At 34.6% G+C, this 21,946-nt stretch overlaps 1 protein-coding gene across 1 annotated transcript in view; it reads left to right on the forward strand.

Moving 5' to 3' along the window:
- Positions 1-21,946, forward strand: part of ADGRV1 (adhesion G protein-coupled receptor V1) — a 264,974-nt gene that overhangs the window by 88,756 nt on the left and 154,272 nt on the right. The window contains exons 51-71 of the mRNA XM_052701347.1: positions 183-290; positions 797-1,049; positions 1,728-1,850; positions 2,063-2,285; positions 2,737-2,941; positions 4,630-4,776; positions 7,667-7,922; positions 9,425-9,633; positions 10,399-10,572; positions 10,975-11,157; positions 11,802-11,981; positions 13,231-13,395; positions 14,007-14,124; positions 14,714-14,837; positions 15,197-15,335; positions 15,548-15,733; positions 16,055-16,287; positions 17,287-17,435; positions 18,631-18,832; positions 19,345-19,564; positions 20,750-20,989. Coding sequence (XP_052557307.1) covers positions 183-290; positions 797-1,049; positions 1,728-1,850; positions 2,063-2,285; positions 2,737-2,941; positions 4,630-4,776; positions 7,667-7,922; positions 9,425-9,633; positions 10,399-10,572; positions 10,975-11,157; positions 11,802-11,981; positions 13,231-13,395; positions 14,007-14,124; positions 14,714-14,837; positions 15,197-15,335; positions 15,548-15,733; positions 16,055-16,287; positions 17,287-17,435; positions 18,631-18,832; positions 19,345-19,564; positions 20,750-20,989 — 3,837 coding nt within the window. The remainder of the gene's footprint in view (positions 1-182; positions 291-796; positions 1,050-1,727; positions 1,851-2,062; positions 2,286-2,736; positions 2,942-4,629; positions 4,777-7,666; positions 7,923-9,424; positions 9,634-10,398; positions 10,573-10,974; positions 11,158-11,801; positions 11,982-13,230; positions 13,396-14,006; positions 14,125-14,713; positions 14,838-15,196; positions 15,336-15,547; positions 15,734-16,054; positions 16,288-17,286; positions 17,436-18,630; positions 18,833-19,344; positions 19,565-20,749; positions 20,990-21,946) is intronic.

Genomic DNA, 21,946 nt, shown 5'->3' on the forward strand with positions numbered 1-21,946 from the left:
TGGAAACATTGTCCAGTCCAGCCATGTTATGCAAAAAAAAAAAACCAAAAAAACCAAAAAAAACATTCTATGTGCTGTAATGTTTTGGGATTTCTGAAATACTAGATGACTTTAACAAGTGTATTTGTATGTATACATACATATACAAATAATCACCCTTTTTTGTCAAATTTCCCTCACAGATGCAAACTCTATCTGTTCTGGATACCAGACATGTGAAACATTTTACTGTGGAGAAAGAAGACTATCTGATTATTGTGAGCCATCCAACTAGTTCCAGTTCCATCCAGGTTTGAATGTTCTTCAGTTTTCTCTGGCTCTGGTGTGGTAGTTTGTTTAGTTGGAGAAATGAAAGAATAATAGTAAATCTATAAGCATATATTTCAAAGAACTTGCTTCTGATCCTACTGTAAATTGGTAAGTTTGTTCTTAGGCATGTTTGTATGTATGAATACTCATCATGAGCAGACAATTTACATCTGGTTTGTTTTTACTGCTAGTATTATTTCACTTTTAAAATTTAGCATAGAAAGGACAAAAATATGTTATGAACACAAACCTATTTTCCAGGGAACAGGCACAGCTGCAGTAAGGGAGTTAGCAGTTGCTTACCAGTGGATTTGTCTTAACTTTAGTCCACCTTAACTGTAACTAATTTGTCTTAACTGTAGTCCACCTTAGAAACTAGGAATTTAGTTCACAGTAAATCTTTGCAATTTTTTTGGCATGTCGTTTACTTTCTTTTCTTTCAGTGCTAATCAAGAATATATAAAGAAAAATTTTCATATTTCCACAGATTTTCCAGTGGAATAATAACACGTTTCTTCTGCATCATCAACTTCCACTTCAAGGAGTTCTGAACATAGACTTGTTTCCTAGGGGAGGCTTTATGTATATGTTAGTTTCTTTATCAAACACCAGCCAAAACATGCTCTTGTACCAGTGGTTGAATAATGAGTTTAGGAGGCTTCATGAAGTACCAGAAAAAGAAGTAAAACATATGGAGTCCTGGATTTCTGGATCTGATATCTATTTAATTACTGCAAAAGGTATTCAGCAGAAAACAACAAAAGAGTTTACGGAGTGTATGAGAGTTTGTTCAATAGCAGAGGCATTTGTGGTAAAGGACTTCAGATAGGGATTGAATTATTACTGGAGAGGGTGACAGTCCTCAATAAGAATTTAACCCTAATAAATATTTTATCGCAGTAATCTCTGCTTTTTCTCTCTGAAAATAAAAGCACTGTGTTTGTTTTCAAATACTTACAAAACAAATGTTTTCTCAACAACACTGGGAATAACAATAATCATCTACCTGCTGATCACACTCATTCTAAGCTTTGCTGAGCTTTTTAACAAAGAAAATACGTCTGTTATTATGCGTGTGGATTCTAGGTGATATTTTGTCCCTGAAGCTACTTGGGTGTTTATGTTGCAGTTTACACTTTTCTTTGCAATTGCCAGTTGTCACATTTCAACTTCAGCATTCATTTAGTGTTCATACATGTCATTGCTTGCACTAAAGCCATTAAATGATGTCAGTGGATAAATTATCACGTGGGCATCACTGATACTATGGAGTTATGCACCAAATAAAAAGGAAAAAATAATCTGTCTCGCTTCATAATTAAAAAGCTACCAAACACTGACTTTTGAAGGGACACTAGTGTGTGACTTATCTAAAAGGTGGCAAATAATGTGATCTTTGTTATTTTGATTCTTTGTAGAATCTGGAAATTTTTCTGAAATTTTTATCTGGGAGACAGGGCAGTCTACTTTTAGACACTTTCAGTCTCTTCCAGTGCATGATGTCAGAAACATCCATGTCTTCATGCCCCCTTCAGGTTTAGGTAAGACTTCAATGAAAATATTTCTGCGAATTCTAGTTTATAATGCTGGTACTGTAGAAGTAGATAATGCTCTTTTTTTGTGGTATTTATTTATCAGACCATAAAAGTTAGCATCAACAGTGATCTACAAAGAACATCTCTGATATTAAAACATTTTGAATATATCTAACACTAAAAATGAATTATTTCTTTATCTTCTTTGCTCCATGTAGTTCATATCCTGCTAGCAGGTAAGGATATAACAGCACTGTATTCTTGGAACTCAGAAGCAAACTCGTTCTCTATAATGCTAGAGGCCCCATATGCGGATCATATCACATCAGTTATTGCAAGTTCTTTGAACTCCAGCAAAAGCTTGATTGTTTTGTCTATAGAATCCAACTCCCAGATTTATGAACTTACCACTGTTTCCAACCAGTCGGATTTTATACCCAGGTAAGTTTTTTTTTGTTTTATATAGCTTGTCTCACTGCTCCTGTATTTCCTTTTCCCTGGTATTGATTTGGTTACAGTACAGTGTTACAAGTTTCTATGTGTGATGAGCTTATTTTATTAACGCTAAAGAGAATTTTTCACTGTTTAAAATAACCTGAGTTCAGCTTCATATTTGCTTTTAAAACACAACAAAGATTTCCAGTCATGACTTTTTTCTTTTAAAGCTTCTACTTAGGATAAGTGAAATTGCATTCATAATTATTTTCAGTTACTTTATGATCTCTTGTTATTCTTTTAAGGAAAATACCCTTCTAACCCAAATTACTTCCAGAGCAATGTAAACAATAATTACATCTCTAAAATGTTCAGTAAATTTACAGCAGTGCTTTGAGAGATCGCTAATCAGCTATCCTAAATTTATAATTATTATATGCACATGTTTCTGTGCCAGTTCAGGTGAATTGATATTTGATCCTGGGGACATGGAAGTTGTGATAGCTATCAATATCCTTGATGATGTTATCCCGGAAGAGGAAGAATGCTTCAGAGTGTGGCTGAAAAATCCTAAAGGTGGTGCAGAGATTGGTTCGCATGGTTTTGTTAACATTATTATTCCTTCAAACGACAATGCCTATGGAGTCATAGCATTTGCTCAGGTAAAAATTCTAAGATAAATCATATATATAATTCCTGACTAACTGAACACATACTGGAACTGTAAAATTCAGAATGTTTTTCTAGATTTTTTTTCTAATGTCATCTAGTAATAGATGTGTAACATCTATTTAGCATTACTATATGATGATGTAAAACACTGGGTGATAGGACACAAATTTCACAGTCCCTATTCTGAGATTTCTGAGATTAGCGTGTAAGTTTATTAACTTGGTTTTGCAACAAATTAAAAATCCAATTTTTAGATGTCGTATTTGATTGCATCTAGTTGCTGCTTATTTATTATGCAAGTGAATTCAGTAAACAAACCTGAAGAGCCTTTGTCTTGCTTCAATTATAGGAGGGAGAGGAGGTCCTCTTATACGTGTTTGTCTGATTATGAAATTAAGACACTGTGGGTCAAATGTTTGCCCAACCAGTTTATTACAAATCCTAGTTGCTCAGGGAGATGGGGAAGGGAAGACAGGTGATAAAAAAGAGATAGAAAATAGAAGCAAGGAGTCTTTGTAGAAAGCAAAAGAGAGGTAGTCACCACTGAGGTTTTCAGTGTTGCTTCTAGTTTTTCTGTTTATCTCAGGAGCTCGTCCAATCACCACAGGGGGTGGGAGAAAGCCAAGAAGCTTCATAGCAAGCAGGCCCTGGGGGAGTTCTTTCATAGAAGCTTTTTTTCTCCGAGGGGATTCCTCCATCAGGTGTTTCTTTTCTTTTGGAGCTCTTCTCCACAGTTTCTCAGTTTAGCAGGGGGTGTTTTATCCCCTTGCTTCTCAGGTGTTTTTTTCCTTTTTCTTTTCTCTCTGTTAGTGTGACACACCTGGCCAAACAGATAAGCCAGCAGGGAGCGGTGCCTTCGTTGCCATGCACAAGCTTTTCTGCTTTTTGCAGTGGTCAGCTCCTTTAAGCTGCACGCCTGAAAATGTTTCTTTGTCCCATTTCTGCTTATCTTCATGAGTAGAAGGGCTGAGGCATGGTGACGCCCACCACTCACCACCTTAGATAATTTACAGTTATCAGTTAGAGTCTCATCACCAAAAAGGAACACAAAGAGAGCTTTGAGCCAAGAAAGGAAAGAAACTGTCTTTCTCAGTCTTTTCCCCTGAAAAATCCATTAATTGGGTTATGTAATAAGGTGAGTCAGTCTACCAGAACAAAATGAATTCTTTGGAGAAAATGTTAGGTGGAAGGGAGTATTTGGAGAAGTTGTTCTTAAATCAGCAAACACTTAGAGGACAACCAGACAGGGATAACTAAACACGTACTGAAGATGTGAAAAAGCAAAGAGTTATCACTGAAATGAAGCTCTGCATCTGGACTTGTGTGAGGTGGACAAATAACACGAAAATAATTACATTAAATATAAATCTCTATTATATTTCCGCTTGTTTTGTTACCTCATACAGTTTGAACATAAAATACTATATTAAGAAAATAAATGTACTTGTCTTTTGTGCTTGACATTTTAAAGAAGTCTGACACGTCAAATTCTAATATCCGTGAAACCTACCTCAATAGGTCATAAAAGTTTAATCAATTAATTAAGTATTTGTTTACTTAATGATAGACAAGTTTATTGATACTTGATGTCATTGCCCTCTTTGAATACCAAGATGTCTAAGTAAACTTTTCTTTATAAGAAAATAACTTTGTGGTTTTGCTATTTTGTGTTTCCCAGAATTCTTTATTTAAGCAGGTTGAAGAAATGGAACAGGACAGTTTAATCACTTTGAATGTTGAACGTTTAGTAGGAACATATGGACGAGTTACAGTTGAATGGATAGCCAATGGGAGCATAAGTGATGTATTTCCAGCTTCAGGAATGGTATGTACGTCACTGATACTAAGGAAGCACTGACTGTATTACCTCAGAAAATTGGTGTGGACCAATAGTAAACAAGTAGTATTTGCAGTAGTTGTAAGGCTGCCCTATTCTGTTAATTTTGGCTTCCTGGTCCTTGCCTGTGATGTTAGCAGTTCTCGTTTTTGTCTGTCGCATAATAATACCACAACATAACTCTTCAGAACCAGAAATGGCAATTCGTCCAGGCAGAAAAAATGTTTATCTGTAGTATCCTGTTCCCATTTTCCATTCTTCCTGTTGTGAGATACAGCTACTCTACCAAATTATTGCATAGGTAGGAATCTAGGAGTGTTTGTTCTTACTCCTGGTGATACCAATACTCTTGAGAACTTCAGTGGCCTAGGAGAATATCAGAAGTCCCAGTTTAGCTTATTTCTAAAACTGTTCAGACTTCCAACCATATTAAAATTGAATGTTTTCTGCTGACTGGAGCTTTGTATGCTTTATAACCCATGGATGCATGATTCTTTAGGTCAAGTGCCTCCACCTAGGGGCCATTTATTAAAGACGCAAAACCCTGAGATGTGTGAGTTTGTGGAGCTCGGATATAAGTCACAGCTATGGGAAGAAGGGCCAAAAGATTTTAGAAAGAAGCTTTACTTCTAGAAATCATGAAGCGCAGCATATGAAATATGCTAAAAAGATTTTGAGAGAAATCAAGATGGGGAAACAAACAGTGCTAAAAAAATATAAAATCATACCAAAATTATTTAAATATTCCCTCAGCATTCTCGATTGGAATGAATAAAAAGAGGATGCTGCATGGCTTTCCTGCAGACTTTTGCAGACAGGAAGAAACAAATGAAAGTATTAGTGTAACATAATTCACTGTAAAGTTCTACTTAATCTACAATATAGGTGTAGCCTAATTGTTTCTGAATCCTATAAGGACTTAGGATACGTGTATACTTATATGTATATATATCTTTGTTTCTGAGAAAGACCAGATGAAGTGGTGGGTCTTTTGAATTTAAGAAGAAAAAGAAAAAAGCATTTGTCAGTCATTTTAAATTTTAAGAAGAAAAAGAAAAAAGCATTTGTCAGTCATTTTAAATAGAAGACAGAAGGGAAACGTTGATTAACAAAACTACTGACTTAGCATTCTTTCAGTTAGTAATGATGCTGGTACATATTACACATTCATCATACTTTTGATATAGTTATAAATCCTGGGTTGACCTTGGCTGTCTGCCAGGCCCCCCACTCTGTTGTTCTCTTACTCTGCCCTTCTCAACAAGGTAGGCATAGAATAAAAGTCAGAAAAACTTGTTGACTGAGGTAAAGGCAGTATAATACATAAAGTTTCTCTTTAATTTTTCACTTCTCTCTCTCAGTAGCTGTTGCAAAGTAGCGTTTCCTGCTTTTATATCTGCTGTCTCAGAGCACACCCGGTGTAGCTCACGGCTCACCTCTGGTAGCAGTGGGTCCCTGTTGGAGTAGCTGGAGCTGCTCTGCTATGACATGGAGCACTGCTGGGCTCTGCTGACAGAGGCTTCCTGAGGGCCCCACTGTCAGAAACTTGCTATGTAAGCTCAAAACACTCAGCCTATTGCCTGTTTCTATGGGCCTTTGAGGTAATCAGTTGAAGAGACAGCCTTGATGCTGTGCGAGCACTGTTCCCCAGTAACCGAAAAAATTGATCTATTGGCACTTTCTAGCCACAAATGCAAAGTACAACACTTAATCAGCTTCTGTGAGGAAAGAGAGCTCCACCCCAGCTGGACCTGGCACATTATGAAAGGAAGAATGCTGAGTTATCAGCAATTAACTGATTCTTCCTCTCCTTGTAATGTTAGAGAAAGCATCAAACTTAAGTGTATTATGCAAGAAGCCTCAGTGGAGAAAGTTAATTTTGCATCATTTGAAAAGCATGTAATGAACGACAAGTTGAATGTGAGCCAGCAACATGTGCTTCTGCAGTAGTCTAGGCATAGCATTGCCAGGAGGTCAAAGGAGATAATCCTGTTCCTCCAGTCAGCACTGGTGAGAAACATGTATATTGCTGAGTACAGCTCTGGGTCCTCTAGTGTGAGAGAATCAGAAAGTCTAAAGAAGATCCCTAAATGTCATTAAGAGACTGGAGCATCTTGGATATAGGAAGAAGCTCAAGAGGGACCTTATTATCATCTATAATACCTGGGAGAGGAATAAAGAAGACAAGGAAATACTTTTATGTTCTGTCTGCCATAGATACAATACAAAAAATGCCATTTGAGCACATGAAATTTGGCATCAGTATTTGAATTTGATGACCCCCATGATTCCCTCAAGATATTCTGTTATTGTATGATTCTAAGAATCTTAAGGAAAGACACCATTATTGTATGAGTGGAGAAACACTGGCACAAGTTTCCAGGAGAATTTGTGAAGTCAGTCCTTGGACGTATTCAAAGCCATGCTGAACATAGACTGAGTAACCTGCTCTAGTTGAACCTGTTCTTAGCAGGGAAGTTTGGACTAGTTGATCTCCTTTCTAACCTCTGCCTTTCTGCAGTTCTCTGCTAATAAGCATGTATGATCACTTTCAAATAACTGACCAGTTTTGCCTCGTCTTGAGGCACAGCATCACTAATTAAGATAGTTGTAGTAGGCTTGATTATACCAAACTCATTCTCATCCTTGTGGTTAGTCTTTGGTTATTATGCTTCTAACTGAGGATTCATTTCTAGCTTTGGGACTTAGGTTTCACGCTGCTTTGCCTCAGTGCCTTTTTCTTAAAATGAGTTTTCGTATGCTTTCTTTTTGTTTTGTTTTTGCTATTGTTGATAGTTATGCAGAATAAAATATTTGGTATGGCAGCACTGAGAAGATGTTTGTCTTTTTTCTTTTCCTTCACTCTAAAACATTTTAGATTACATTTTCAGAAGGTCAGGCACTGTCCATGATCACACTGACAATTCTTGCAGACAGTGCTGCAGAGCTGTCAGAGACTGTGGCTATCACTCTCACTCGTGTTACCACTGTGGGTGTTCAAGATACTACGAGAGGAGCTATCATTGATCCCAAAAAATCAAGATCAATACTTACCATTTTACCTAGCGATTCCCCACATGGTGTGATTGGCTGGCATACAAACTCTCTCTTTGTTAAAGTCACAGAGCCTGAAGGTAGGTCTGTTTCTCTTGATTGTTGTAAAACATATATGTATATTTTTAAGGTAACTTTTTTAAGATAACATTGATTATGTGTTTTTCTTAAAGAGCAGTATTTTTATACACAAATTATGTAGTAGAAATATCTTTAAGAATATCTGACTATGCAATTTCACTGCATGTTGTGTGTCACATTGTGCATATCAACATTATCTAGTCATTTTGTAGGGGCTAACCTATCAAAACCTTGGCATCCTGTGTCGTATTTCACCAGCACTTAAGATCCTTCTGTTTATGTAAAAAGCGAATTTGCCTATTTGATTAGGTTTGTAATCTGATTAAAATAATTTACAGAAAAACTCCTTCCTCAGGAAATAAGTCAAAAAGAGACAGGGGAAGACAGAAGGAAGTAGAACAAGTGTGAATTACATTTCAAGAAAATTGAAGTTTTCTGCTTACGGACTCATTGGATTGGATGATATAAGACTTTAAAGGACTGAATGCATGGTTTGCCCGAGGAGAATTACAATGGTGCTTGAGCTCTTAGTCTCTCTACAGGCCCAGGAATGCAGGCAGCTGATTCCTCCAGCACTCTCTGCAAGCTGTTGGTGCTTTTCCAACAGCTGGCTGGGAGAATGGAAAGATAAGCTATTAATACTTCAAAAGCCCAATTGAAATTTTCCTGGCAATATAATATCCTGTCTGTAGAAAAAATTATTTTTTATGAGATGTACATTTTCCGCATTTTCCATCAGAATATTAGTGCAGCTAAAACCTCTTTGCCTGTTCTATTTTAAGGCCAATTAGCATTGAAGGGATTTTTTTGCTTGCTAATAGAAAATGAACTATTGTGAAATAGTAGCTAATTAGTACCGTAGGTAATTGATAGAAATAATTAGTTTGATGAAACTATTTTGAAATATAAAGCCTGTTGATTTTTATCTCTTCAAGTTAACTGTTAACTTTTAGCTAGATGTTGTGTTTAGTTCACAAAAAAAATGTAAATGTACTTTCACTACAAAGATATTCTACCCTTAGAAATGTAAGTACATCTAATTTTCTTCAAATCTGTGTTACAGAGAGTTAAAATGGCTTTTTCTAAAATGTACAACCAGAGTGACTAGCTACAGTGAAGCTTTTTGCTATTAGAATTAATGGTGATCTCCTAGGCAGGTAAAGACCAGGCAAAAATAGTGAGATTGGAGTTTTGAAGGAAAAATGAGTAAAATAGCAATACTGAAATAAAAGTTTGTATAGCAAGCATTTAAAACTGTAAATATTCCATTTTTCTTTATTCTTCTAGATACTGTTTTAAAATAATTTCCTGGCTTACAAACTATTTTGTGTTTACACCATCTGTGTCTGTTCATTTGCATGAGCCAAGTATGGTTCTGTTCCTAAGCTGAGCTAAGTGGTCTCTAGTAAGGAGCTCCAGTATAAATAGGCAATAGGAAATCAAGCAGAGCAAGGGTATAAAACAATCACATTCTTCATTCTTTTTCCCCTCCTTTTTATAGGACAAATGAATTCAACTACTGTTACTTTGCAAATTGTTCGTGAGCAAGGATTTATTGGAGAGATTGCAGTTCAGTTGAGTACCAAACCTAATTTGGACCTTCCTCTCTCTAACCAAGCAACAGAGAATGAGGATTATATAATAGAAAAGAAGACAATTATTATGATGGAGAATGCAACAGTAACTTCTGTCATGATCACTATTTTACCTGTGAGTAGCCTTAACAATTTCAGCCAATAATTTAATTTAAAGAAATGAACATAATTACTGTTTCTATTTTAAGAAAAGGACTTAGTATTCTAGAAGAGGTGAAGGTAGGATTCTTGCATCATTAAACAGTGGTAAATTACTAGGAATTGCAGTCATCTATTTCAAAAGAATTTGTATACTGGTAACTGGGAAGGAACTAAGTAGTTTGCTTTGTCCTACTGCCCAAGTTAATATTATTAAAAAGGAGAAAAATATAAATGTCTTAGGTACCTGTTGTTTTGTGGAGAATTTATTTTAACGTACATGCTTATTAACAGATTTGGTCTGTAGTTTGAAAAATATTCATTTTTCACTAAAAGTAGATGAATTATTTAAATACATTCAGCATGGAGATATTGTTTTATATGTACTGGTTCATTTTATGAAATCTGACCAACTTGTTTTATAGGTAGGAGAAAAAAGTATCAGCTAGCAATTCCTGCTATTGTTTCAGCAGGTTTGGAATCTGGCTATCAACTTCAGCTTCTAAAATTTAGCACAGATATTCTCTTCTACCTTTCACATGATGTGAAGTAAGGAATTGGTTATATGATCCCAAATTCTTGGACAGCATCCCAGAAGTAGTCATCTTTATGCATGTACTCTAATTTTATCAAACTTAGAAAGCTTGTAAAGGTATAAAGTTATAAAATTTATAGTTATAATTTAATCATAGTACTTTGTAGTGGGAAAAAAAAAAAGTGACACTTAAAAATATTTTTGCAGGACAATGTTCCAGAGTTACAGGAAGGATTTATAATCAATATTACTGATGTGAAGCTGATCGATTCTCTCACTAGAGGTCAGCCAAGTGTGAAGAGGATTGGTTTAGAAATAGCTGAAATAACAATTGAAGAAAATGATGATGCAAGAGGAGTATTTAGTTTTAGTGTTACAAAGGTAAGTGAATTTGAATGGAAAAGTATTTGAAGTCATACTCCAGCAGGAGAGTTTGTGATTTTGGACCACTTTTGATATTATTCTAATAGGGTTTATGACAGTAAATTGTTCTGGATGAATAGGTCAGATGTCAGACAAGCAGTTCAGTCTTGGAATTTTCTTCATAATTAATGTATGAAACTTATTAGGAAGATGGAAGTGCTAAAATGAGAGTCTCAAGATTTTCTGAGAGGAACTCCAGATATCATCTAATTGGTACTTCTGCTATGCAAGATCAGTGCTAAACTCAGACCAGATTACACATGATTGTGATTTCTATATTTATTCTTATCCAAAAGTCAGTCAATAAATAGCAGTTGTGATACTCACTAGTTTTTTTTGTTGTTATTGTTGAATTTTCAGGATAAAACTGGAACTGTTGTTGGTTATGAGGTACCATCACCACATAATACACTGAAACTTCCAGTTGTTCGACAGGCTGGGAGATTTGGGTCAGCAGTTCTGTATTGGGAAGCCATTCCTTTAACTGCTGGTTTTGAAGATTTTACACCATCATCTGGAAACCTTACATTTGCAGATGGGCAGGTGGGCACTTGCTTGAAGTGCATCTCTGGTTTTTAATTTAAGAGCATCTCACATTTTCTACCAATGGAATTTTCATCCATTCATTAAAATAATTTTATTCATGGCCTCAGAATATGAATGATTCCCCTGACTTCAGTGCTTTAACATGGAAAAGCACAATGTATTTGTATTTGTAATGTATTTGGTTAAAATATTGATCAGATAGGAATACGTGTCTTTGGTACCTTTAAGTGAAGCCATAATTTTTTATGATAAAGGCCTTTAGCCTAAATCTGCAATATAACCTGTCTTCTCTGCAAACTTTCAGAATACTCCTGTATGTTTCTTTAGTTTTAAATTTAATACAGTCTCTGAAAATACTTTGTGTATATAAAAGATTTTTTTATGTCAAGAGAATTGGTGTTTGGCAATAAGAAAGTATATTTTTTGAGCAGAACTGAGGCTGAATGGCAATGATGTCTATCTGTATATTAAAATATATAGGCATAATAAGAAATGAGCACAATCAACAATGTCTGCTTATCTGTAATTATACAAAATTTGTTTATCTTACATTTAATATTTTTCAAAAAATTCATATGGAGTATTAGAAATGAAGCTTAGTTTGTTTTGCTTTGTTGTTTTTTTTTCTATTTTTCTTTCAGGCTACAGGAGAAATAGAAATTACAATCATAGATGACAGTGAAGTTGAATTCCTTGAGATCTTCAAAATTGCTTTAGTGAGGGTAATTGGTGGTGCAAGACTTGGAGATGAAACACTAGTAACTGTTGCTATTCCACCCAATGATTCCCCTGTTGGAGTATTTGGTTTTGAAGAAAAAAATGTGAGTTTGATTTGATTTGGACTGTACTATTTTCTGCAAAGGCAGGATTATGGATTTGTGTCACTAGCACATAGCTGATTTTGATAACCCTTCATTGCACTGTAATACAGTTCTTTCACTGAAAATGAGTTGCATGACGAGAAGCGTGACCAGCAGCAGATCAAGGGAGGTGATTCTGCCCCTCTACTCTGCTCTCATGATACCCCACCTGGAGTACTGCATCCAGTTCGGGGACCTGCAACACAAGAAGGATATGGAGTAGGTCCAGAGGAGGACCATGAAAATGATCAGAGAATTGGAACACCTCCCCTGTGAGAACAGCTGAGAGATGTGGAGCTCTTCAGCCTAGAGAAGCCTAAAGGCTCTTGGGGGACTTTATAGTGACCTGCAAGTACCTGAAGGGGGCTTACAGGAAAGCTGGGAAGTGACTTCTTATCAACACATATAGAGACGCGGCAAGGAGAAATGATTATAAACTAGGGTAGATTTAGGCTAGATATTAGAAAGAAATTCTTTACCGTGAGGGTGGTGAGACACTGGAACAGGTTGCCCCATGAGGTTGTAAATGCCCCCTCCTTAGAGGCATTCAAGGCCAGGCTGGATGGGGCTTTGAGTCAATCTGGTCTAGTGGGAGGTGTCTCTGCCTATAGCAGAGGGGCTGGAACTAGATTTTGAAGGTGATTTTGAAGGTCCCTTTCAACCCAAACCATTCTGTGATTCTATGAAAGGCGTATTAGTGCTTGTCTTTATAAACTATGTTTGATGATTATGGCAATGACAGCACTGCAGCATAGACTTGGACTTCTGTATCAGTGCATTTTGATTCTGTGTACTAATAATCCAGGATGTCCAAGGAAGGATTTTTAGTGTTTTGCTGAATGTTAAAATGGATTTTTAGTAATATTCATTACTGAAACTAAAGTTTGGAAAGAAATTACAAAACATTTCTCATCTTACTGATCGACAGTGAATGATTCTTCTGTTGTCCATTTTACTGGTGACTGCTTGTGACTCACTGTCTGTGATTGTTTTGATTTACAGACCCTACGAAAGTAGCTTGAGTGACTCATATTTGCTAGCAGAATTCAGCACATTTCTTTGCCTGTTATCTTCTTGCTGATTTTCATTCTTTTCCTTCATTTGTTGTTAATAATGCTTTTTTTATATTTTTCTTTCTTTCTTTTATTCCAAGTCAGTATGAATACAACTGATAAAAACTTTTCTTCCTCCTCCTCTTTTTTTTCTTCAGGTAACAGTGAAAGAACCTCAGACACCTGATGACTCTGCAGCGATTGCACTGCTCACTGTAAGTCGAAGTCCTGGCGGACAGGGAGCAGTTACAGTCATATGGATTCTTGAGGAGGCTGCTGAACATGACTTGACCCCTCTGAATGGTACCCTTCACTTTAATGAGGTATTTCTGATACAACAATAAATGATTTACTATTTTTAAATCTACAGACTTTTTCTTCATGGATTTGTTAGCATGGTTCTTGTTTGATGTTTATTAAGCTAGAGATTACACTACCAAAAGGATAGTTTGAACCAATGAGGAAAACTGTTAATGCTCCTTTTAAAGCAATATAATGTTATCAACAGGGAAACAGGCTTTTCAAATATGAGTTGTTTTTACTGTTAAGAAAGAGGAACAGCAAGATATTGCAATGAGTAATGATTACAGAACAATTCTGTTCCATTATCATACAATCAAAAAATAAATTTGAAGAAATGAGAAGCATGAACAATGTTCAGCCTCTGCAGAGTATTGCAAAATATCCAGAATATTTCTTGGATAGAACATAATGTTTATGTTTTTACTGTTCATTAACCTGTGAGTAAACATTTTAGGTAAACCAGAAATTTATTTTTTGAAAAAGGTTCAAATATACCAAGCATATGCATACTTAATATGGGTTGTTGATGACAAGTAGTTTTCTGCACAGTATAATACTGTATTTTTTTTTTAGTTTCACTTCATATATACATAAATATATATATATATCTTCTGGTCTTTACCTGATCCAGACTGAATCCCAGAAGTTTATTGTTATACGTGCAGTAGAAGATGGTATCCTGGAAGGGAATGAAACATTTACCATTCAACTAGTCTCTTCTGGTGATGCAGAGATATCCCCTGTAAATGGTAAATAATTATTTAACTACATTCTAATTTTTAGACAGGTCATATGAGAATTCTACTAAGCCTGCTCATATTAGACTATGGTGCTTATGTATATTGAATTTTGCAGTGTTCTTTGATATGGTTTCTTTGATTGTTTTGGAATGTCATTCTTTTTTCATAAGTTGTTTACTCCAGAAATGAGTAAGAATATTAGGTCATATTTGTTTCATTCTAAATTGTTGATATAAACTGCTGTGTTCAGCATGAAAAAGCAAACAAAATGCAGAAACACAAAACAGTTAACACTGCAAAAAGAATTCTTTATCGAAAAGCAACAATCAAGCTCAGCTTCAAACCTGTAGGAACCACCGATTAGTTTTGTTTGTAAGGGACCATGCAGGGTGTTTATTTAGTGGAAAACCATACTAAAGGACAGTTCCCAATTAAACCAGTTTGCTGAGGGCATTATCTTATCAAATTCTGAAGATTAAACAATGGGGCTTCTACAGCTTTTCTAGGTAGCCAATGCTTAAAATTCATAAAATCTTCATAAGTTAACTTTCAGTTATACATTTCGAAAAAATATTTAATGTTAGAAGCTTTGTTCTAGGTCTGGCCACCATCATTATTTTGGGTGATGAAGGAGCTTCTGGGGTGGTTGGAATAGATCATTCATTCAAGCATGTTCTGATTGGAGAACCTTCTGGCAATTATAATGGGACTGCTCTTATTAGGTAAGTGCATCTCATTTTTCCAAATAAAGGAGAATCTCAGAAGCAATGAAGATCCATATTTTTCAAGCATTTCTTGATTGCTGTATATTATTATCTCTTCTAAAATGTGAACTATTTTTAAATTTAGAAGTGTATTTTTAAAGAAGGTCAGAATATACGGCACAGGAGCCAAAAATTGCAAACGTGTGCTCTCCTTGATGAAATAACTCAATCTTCTTCAATAGTGCTAATAGCATTTCTGTTGTGCTCGACAGTATGATATACTGTTGTTCTCTGGATTGGATATTTTTTTTTCTCTGGATTGGATATTAACTGTTAAAGTAGAAAAATAAAATCTGTATTTGTGTTCTTAACTGCAGCCTGACACGTGGCCCGGGGATTTTTGGTGAGGTCTTGATATACTGGAATATAACACCTCCTCATCATACAGAATTTACTGAGATATCAGGAACCTTGACGATGAGAGACAGACAGTCTGCTGCAGTTGTTCTAATACAGGTATGAGACTGAATTTACATCAGTAGCTACTTTGAGTCGTTTCTTTTATTTAGATATTATCTTGGTTAGAAACTAATTATACCTGTCTCCCAGGAAATAATATTTAGTTTTATTAGTATTTAGAAAGTATTTATTATTAGTAGTATTTATTATTAGTAGTATTTATTATTAGTATTTAGAAAGTTTTAGCTTTCACTGTTCATCCTCCCTAGGCTCTAGATGATGACCATCCTGAGGAGAAGCGTTATTATCAGTTTCAACTAACTGGAATCAGTGATGGAGCATTAATAAATGAATCTAGCAACACAGCAAATATTACCATGGCTGCCAGTGATCTTCCATATGGAGTGTTTACATTTTCAAGGGAATTATTCCAAACAACAGAAGAAGAAAGATGGGTATTAGATTAAACTTCATTCCTATGTACAATGTTTAAAGACTTCAGTATTTTTGCTATCTTTCTGCTTAACTTCAGAAGAAAAATAAATCAAAGATTTTGATTTCTCATAGCACAAGCTCTATCATGGCTTTTGGACTTCTTTGACACTCTGAGAAAAAGTGCCGTCTGCTAGGCTGCATATAGATTGTATTTATTAAAAACAAATGTTATCTCTAAACCTGTTGAAAAGATGCCTTTAGAACAGTTTTGTAAGCAACTGTAATAGAAGAACAAAGTTTCTAATATATTTATTTATTTAATAAGTGCTTTTTCCCCTTAGGTTAACATCACTATTGTGCGCTCTGGAGGATGCTATGGCAAAGTGCATCTTTGGTTTCAGATAATAAATGGAACTGCAGAGGAGGGAATTGATTTCACTCCCACAGTAACGGAGTTATTATTTGAACCAGATGAGGAGAGTAAAATGATTTTGATTGAAATTCATGACGATGACATTCCTGAAGGTCCTGAAGACTTTTCAGTGATGATTACCAAAGTGGAACTCCAAGGAAGGTAAAGAGAATATCTTGTTGCAAATAAGCTTGTTGATAACAAGCTGAAAAACGTATCTCACTTAACTGCATAAAGTCAGTCATGAAATCTAGCCTGTTCTGATGTAAAACTTCATAAGACAGCTATAACAGTGATCATGATAGAAATGAGGAAATCAGTTTTCTTAATATTAGCATGAACATTTTTCTGATTAAGAGCCTAAACATTACATTCATTTCTTGAATGTTTAAGAAACAGGTGTTGGCAAGGTTGTTATACATTCTGTGACAAGTAAAATATTATTATTTGAGACATGCCTATTATGTTATAAATACTGTATGTGGTTTAGTAGTGTTCCAAAAGGAACAGCAAAGCAGTGAATGCAGCTCTGCATTTCAAGCAGGTGTAACACTACATTATGTAGAATAAAAACACAAATGTGGAGTATATGAACTTGTCACTGAATGGAATTAGTTTAATGTGGAACTATGTTTTTTACAATTCCAATTCGTTCTCTTTTCATTTATATCGCTTGTGAGAAGTTATATTAAAAGTTTGTATTTACAGTGACTGTGTTAGGAAAGATCATCAAAGTTGTGGATTCCAACTGAGATACAAACACAGGTCGTGATGATAGCTGTGTAATATATTAGCAATGGGAATGACCTGTACAGACAATTACTAGTTAAGATTTTCCTGATTGAAGTTTTCAAGGCTTCTTTTTTGAAGCATGTTTTCATGTATAGTGTATGGGTTTCACTGCTAACAGATGGTTAATCTGCTTAGAGTATAACCTCAATATTTTCTAGAGTTTCATGGGAAAGAAAAAATGAAAGATAAACATCGCTGGAAGTAAACTATTATTTTTTCCATATAATGTTTTAAGAAAATGTGGCAAGAAAGTCTGTGGTATTTACTCTCAGAAAATAGAAGTGTTTGTAGTAATCATTAAAATGACATTAATCTTAATATTGTCACAACTTTTTAATTATTATTTTTATTTTTTTGTGTTCTTGAAAGTGGATTTGATTTTACCATCAAAGAAAATGGTCTACAGTTGGATCAACCTCCTATAATAGGAAATATATCCATAGTGCGAGTAACTATAGCAAAAAGTGACAATGCAGAAGGCATCATAGAATTTGATCCTCAGTACATCTTTCTACAAGGTTAGTTTGCTCTAAGTTTTCAGTGTGAGTTAGAAGATAAGTCTGTGACTTGGACATAAATTTTTGAGTTAACTTCCAACATCTGCTCTGAGTTTTGATACAAAGTGTGTAAGCAGCTGTAAATAAGTTCTTGAGTGATTTTTCTTCATACCTTCTGTCGCTGTATCATGATTGTTCAGGTTGTATTACTTAGGTACCTGGGGCAATAAACTTGAGAGTGATGGAACAAGAGAAATGGCCTACTATGTGTTTCACTGTCTTTCATTCACTGTCTTTCTGGGTCTCCTTTACCCAGAATATTCTGTTTGCAGTTTGAGACACTCAGCAATAACACTGAAACTACTTCGGTTTTTTAAGTGGAAATTACCATAAGAAAATGTAACAGTTGTTTCACTCAGCTATTTCTTATGCATGTATTGTCATTAAAAAATAGTAACTAAGCTGGCTTAATATATATGCAGTTGAATAACAGTTGAAACCTGTTTATTGCTCCCTTGAAGAAAGTAAAAATATGAAATTTCATATCAGCTAAAATAATTGACTATAAAAGTCATTAATAAAATGACTTCCTTGTCATTATTCTCCTAAATTCTCAACATACCTAGCTCCATTTCAGTTTGCTCTTGAGTATTTCTTTTGAATTTAAGCTGTTCCTAAGATGATAGCCTTTCTGCTTAAGTGTTTAAAACCTATCTGAAATTTTCTTCATTTATCACATTGACTTTCCCTAATCCTGAAGATTTGTTTTTACATTTGCTGAAGATAAAATGGGCATAATATAATATGATAAAGTGTCTTAATGTGTAAAATTTTCTTTTAAAGGAACAATAACCAGTCATTCATACAAATGATATTATAGCAGCCTAAGACTTTTTTTCCTGTTATTTATTTGGTAGAAGATGCTTACATTAGCTTTTGTCACTGACTAAAAATCTAAATGGAAAAATAGCAGGCAAAGTTTTTAGAACATAAACTTCCATCTTGATTGAAGAAGAAAGTATTACTGTGCTACAAGAAACAACTTCTTGCTTGCATTAAAATTATGTTAGAAGTGGAGTATTCAGTTTTCAAAAGTAATGCTTGTGGAAGCTTCTTTTGTACAGAAAGAAATGGACTTAAATACTTAATTCTTTACATTTTAAAAAAAATCTGACGTAAAATATCTATGGTAATTTTTTCTTAATCATTCTTGTAGTAGAGGAAGATGCTGGAGTAATTATGATTCCTGTTGTGAGGAGGCGTGGAACTTACGGCTATGTAACGGCTGATTTTCTTTCTCGGAGTATTTCTGCACTTCCCAATGGTATTGACTATGTAATCCATAACAACTCAGTCACGTTTTATCATGGCCAGAACCAGACTTTTATCTACATCTCTATTATTGATGATGATGAAAGGTAATCTATTTTTCTGATGATTTATCATTAAATTACTATTCAGTAATCTTTTTTTTTTTTTTTTTTTTTTTTTTTTTTTTTAGTGTAAGCAGTGTACCTATATGTAGAATTTGAATAAAAAAGGAAATTGTTGTAGTGATGAAAAATGCATCTAAATTTAAAACGGAAAGGAGAAACTATTATTGAAGTTTCATAGACATGTGAAATGTAAACAATTTGTTAGATTGTCGAAATTATTAGGTATTTTTAGGTATTTAACATAAATGGGAAGCAGGACATTCTTTTTATTTCACTTATCACCATTCGTTGTAAAAAGGAGGAATCTTCTGTTGTAAGTCTACTGAGCTGACTTCTACATATATTCAGAGAGCTCCATGATTGAATTAGTTGAATTGAGTATATTTTGAATTATAATTATCTGTGTGTGTGTGTGTGTGGTGATGATGGTGGGGATTTCTCATAATCTTTCTCCCTTTCTCTTTTTTTTTTTTCATTTCTTTTTTTTCTTCCAGTGAATTTGAAGAGCAATTTGAAATCCAGCTGACAGGAGCTACTGGTGGAGCAGTCCTTGGACTCCATTTAGTGAGCCAGATCACCATTGCTAAAAGTGACTCGCCTCTGGGCATTGTCCGATTTCTTAACGAAAGTAGAATTACACTTCCCAATCCTGATATACCCATGACACTGTCTCTGGTGCTGGAAAGAACTGGAAGATTGTTAGGAGGCACACAGGTAGGCTCTGGCTGTCAAAGATGTTGATTGCTTTCCAGTTGCTAGATCAAAAAACTCCTGCATTTTCCTACAAAAGCTTCTTTCTAACTGACTTCTGATGGGATGATTACAGCTTTTTTATATGCCTTTGTTGTGTATAGTTGCAGTATAGCAAAAAATGTAGTTAAACCTTTCTATTTCTCCTTATTTTTTTCAACTTTTATTATGGTCTAATGTTTTAAGCTATATCCTAATCCTGTCAGAAACATGACTCGTATCATGCACTACAGGTTTAGTTTAATTTAGTTGAATTAATTCCTCAAGCTGGTCAATTTTTTTAATCAATAAAATGTTCATTATGAATTTTCTAGGTTTCCAGACCAATGATAAAGAAAGATATAAGTAAGAACCAAGGCAAGCCTTTCATAGTCTTGACAAATAGTGGAAAATCTTTTTCCCATGTCAAAATTGTTTTAGTTGTCTTTGACTTTTTTTTTTTTTTCCTCTAGAAGTCATTTGAGAAAGCAGAAAAAAATTAAAGCAATCAAAATAAAATCAATGTGAAGCTGAAAATCTTATTTTTAATAATTTATTTTTTATCAAAATAAAGTCATTGTGAAGAAATTAAAGTGAAGAATATGGCCTCCTCAAAAGCAAATGTAATTATAGGAAATCTTGAAAATATTCTAGTTTTTAATCAGGCTGCAGAAGTACAAAAAATCATTTGAGGAATTTAAAACTTTTATTGCAGAATATTAAATAAGTGTTTGTCATTTTAGGTCAAATATTACATACAGAGTGAGTACTGATTTACTTGGGAAGCTTCACAGAAAAAAATCTGGACAAGCGCAGAATTAAAAACTGGCCTGTATTTTTCCCATTAGGTGCTCTAAGGAAATTTATTTCATTTCTAACTATTCATTTATATTATTAATACATATCAATTTTAATAAATTGGCATTGTGGTTAACACTCACAATTTCCTTTTGTAATTTGATATGCTTATTTTTCCAAAGGATTATTCAATTTTCTACATGCAATTCATTGTGAATATTTTGTGGTTCATTATAATCAACAAAGATTTAAACATCATTACTTACCAGATTAAGGAACTTTATTTCACTTATTGCGATCTGTCATTTCTCGATCTTGGAGGCCTACTGTAACATAGCATCACTCTTATTCTGAAACTGATATCTTCCACAGATTAACTGGGACATTTTAGGGCCCAATTCAGAAGAGATTTTATCTCCTTTGAATAGTGACATTGGTGACCCTGTGAATGGATCATTTTATTTTGGAGACGGAGAAGGAGGTCCGAGAACTATTCATCTACAAATCTATCCTCATGAGGAAATTGAAGTTCAGGAGATATTTGTTATTAGACTGAGTCTTGTGAAAGGTGAAACAGAAATAGATCCAAAGGCAAACAACATTACACTAATAGTAAGTCATTATTGCTTTTCTGTTTTCTAAGATCTCTGTTGATACTGGAATTCATCCTGTGAAATTTTTCAAAATTAATCATACTGATAGTTTGTCATTTGGCTTTCTTGTCTCTTCTACTCACATGTATTGGTATGACTTGAGCTCTTAAGAAAATGTTGCAAATAATCTATTGGTAAAAATCAGTATACAAGCCCTGACTCAGCTGCCTTCCTTGTGGAAGTTTGTGGTTCTCTTTGGTGGGAGCATGAATGGGTCTTAATTCCTAACTGTTCACCATTTTGAACTCTACTTCTCCTTCCACTAGCACATATTAAAGAAATTTTAAAAATCACGGTGAAAGACAGATAGTCCGAGAAGTGAGGCAGAAAAGCTGTTAAGGACAAATATTTCCTTTAGGGATACTGAAGTTAAGGATTTCTATATGAGACTTTTATAAGGGGGGGGGGAGGGCGGTAATTGTTGGCTGTATTGATTTTTCTGGCCAGTGTTGTAATGTATTGATGGATTTAACTCCTTTTTCTACAGGTTTTCTGAAGGTTGTCCTTCAGAGACTTAGGTTTATTCCTTGAAATGAAATGCATACCAATGCATACCGTATTTCACCTTGCATATGAATAAATTGTTTTCTCCATAGGCACCAGTGTTTGTGCAGAGCTAATCCAAGGCAGAAGTCTTTGATTCTTTGTACAGCCTTTATGTCTGGTGAAACTACATAAGTGTATAAGAATACAAAAATAATCAAAATATTTACTAATTGGATTTCTAGTTCTTTGTGTACTATTACCTTGTTTCTCTCCAAGTGTTCAGAAGATAAATAAAGAAGCTTTAGAGGATAGTTTGGATTCATGTTAAAAACTTTGGAATAAATTTGCAGCAATGAATTATAAATACAATTGTCTGTGTCTTTTGACCTATCAAACAGATTCTGGACAGTTTTGAGTTCACTGAAAACTG

This window comes from Tympanuchus pallidicinctus, unplaced genomic scaffold (genome assembly GCF_026119805.1).
Source record: "Tympanuchus pallidicinctus isolate F22 unplaced genomic scaffold, pur_lepc_1.0 scaffold4, whole genome shotgun sequence".
In the NCBI taxonomy this organism is placed as follows: domain Eukaryota; kingdom Metazoa; phylum Chordata; class Aves; order Galliformes; family Phasianidae; genus Tympanuchus; species Tympanuchus pallidicinctus.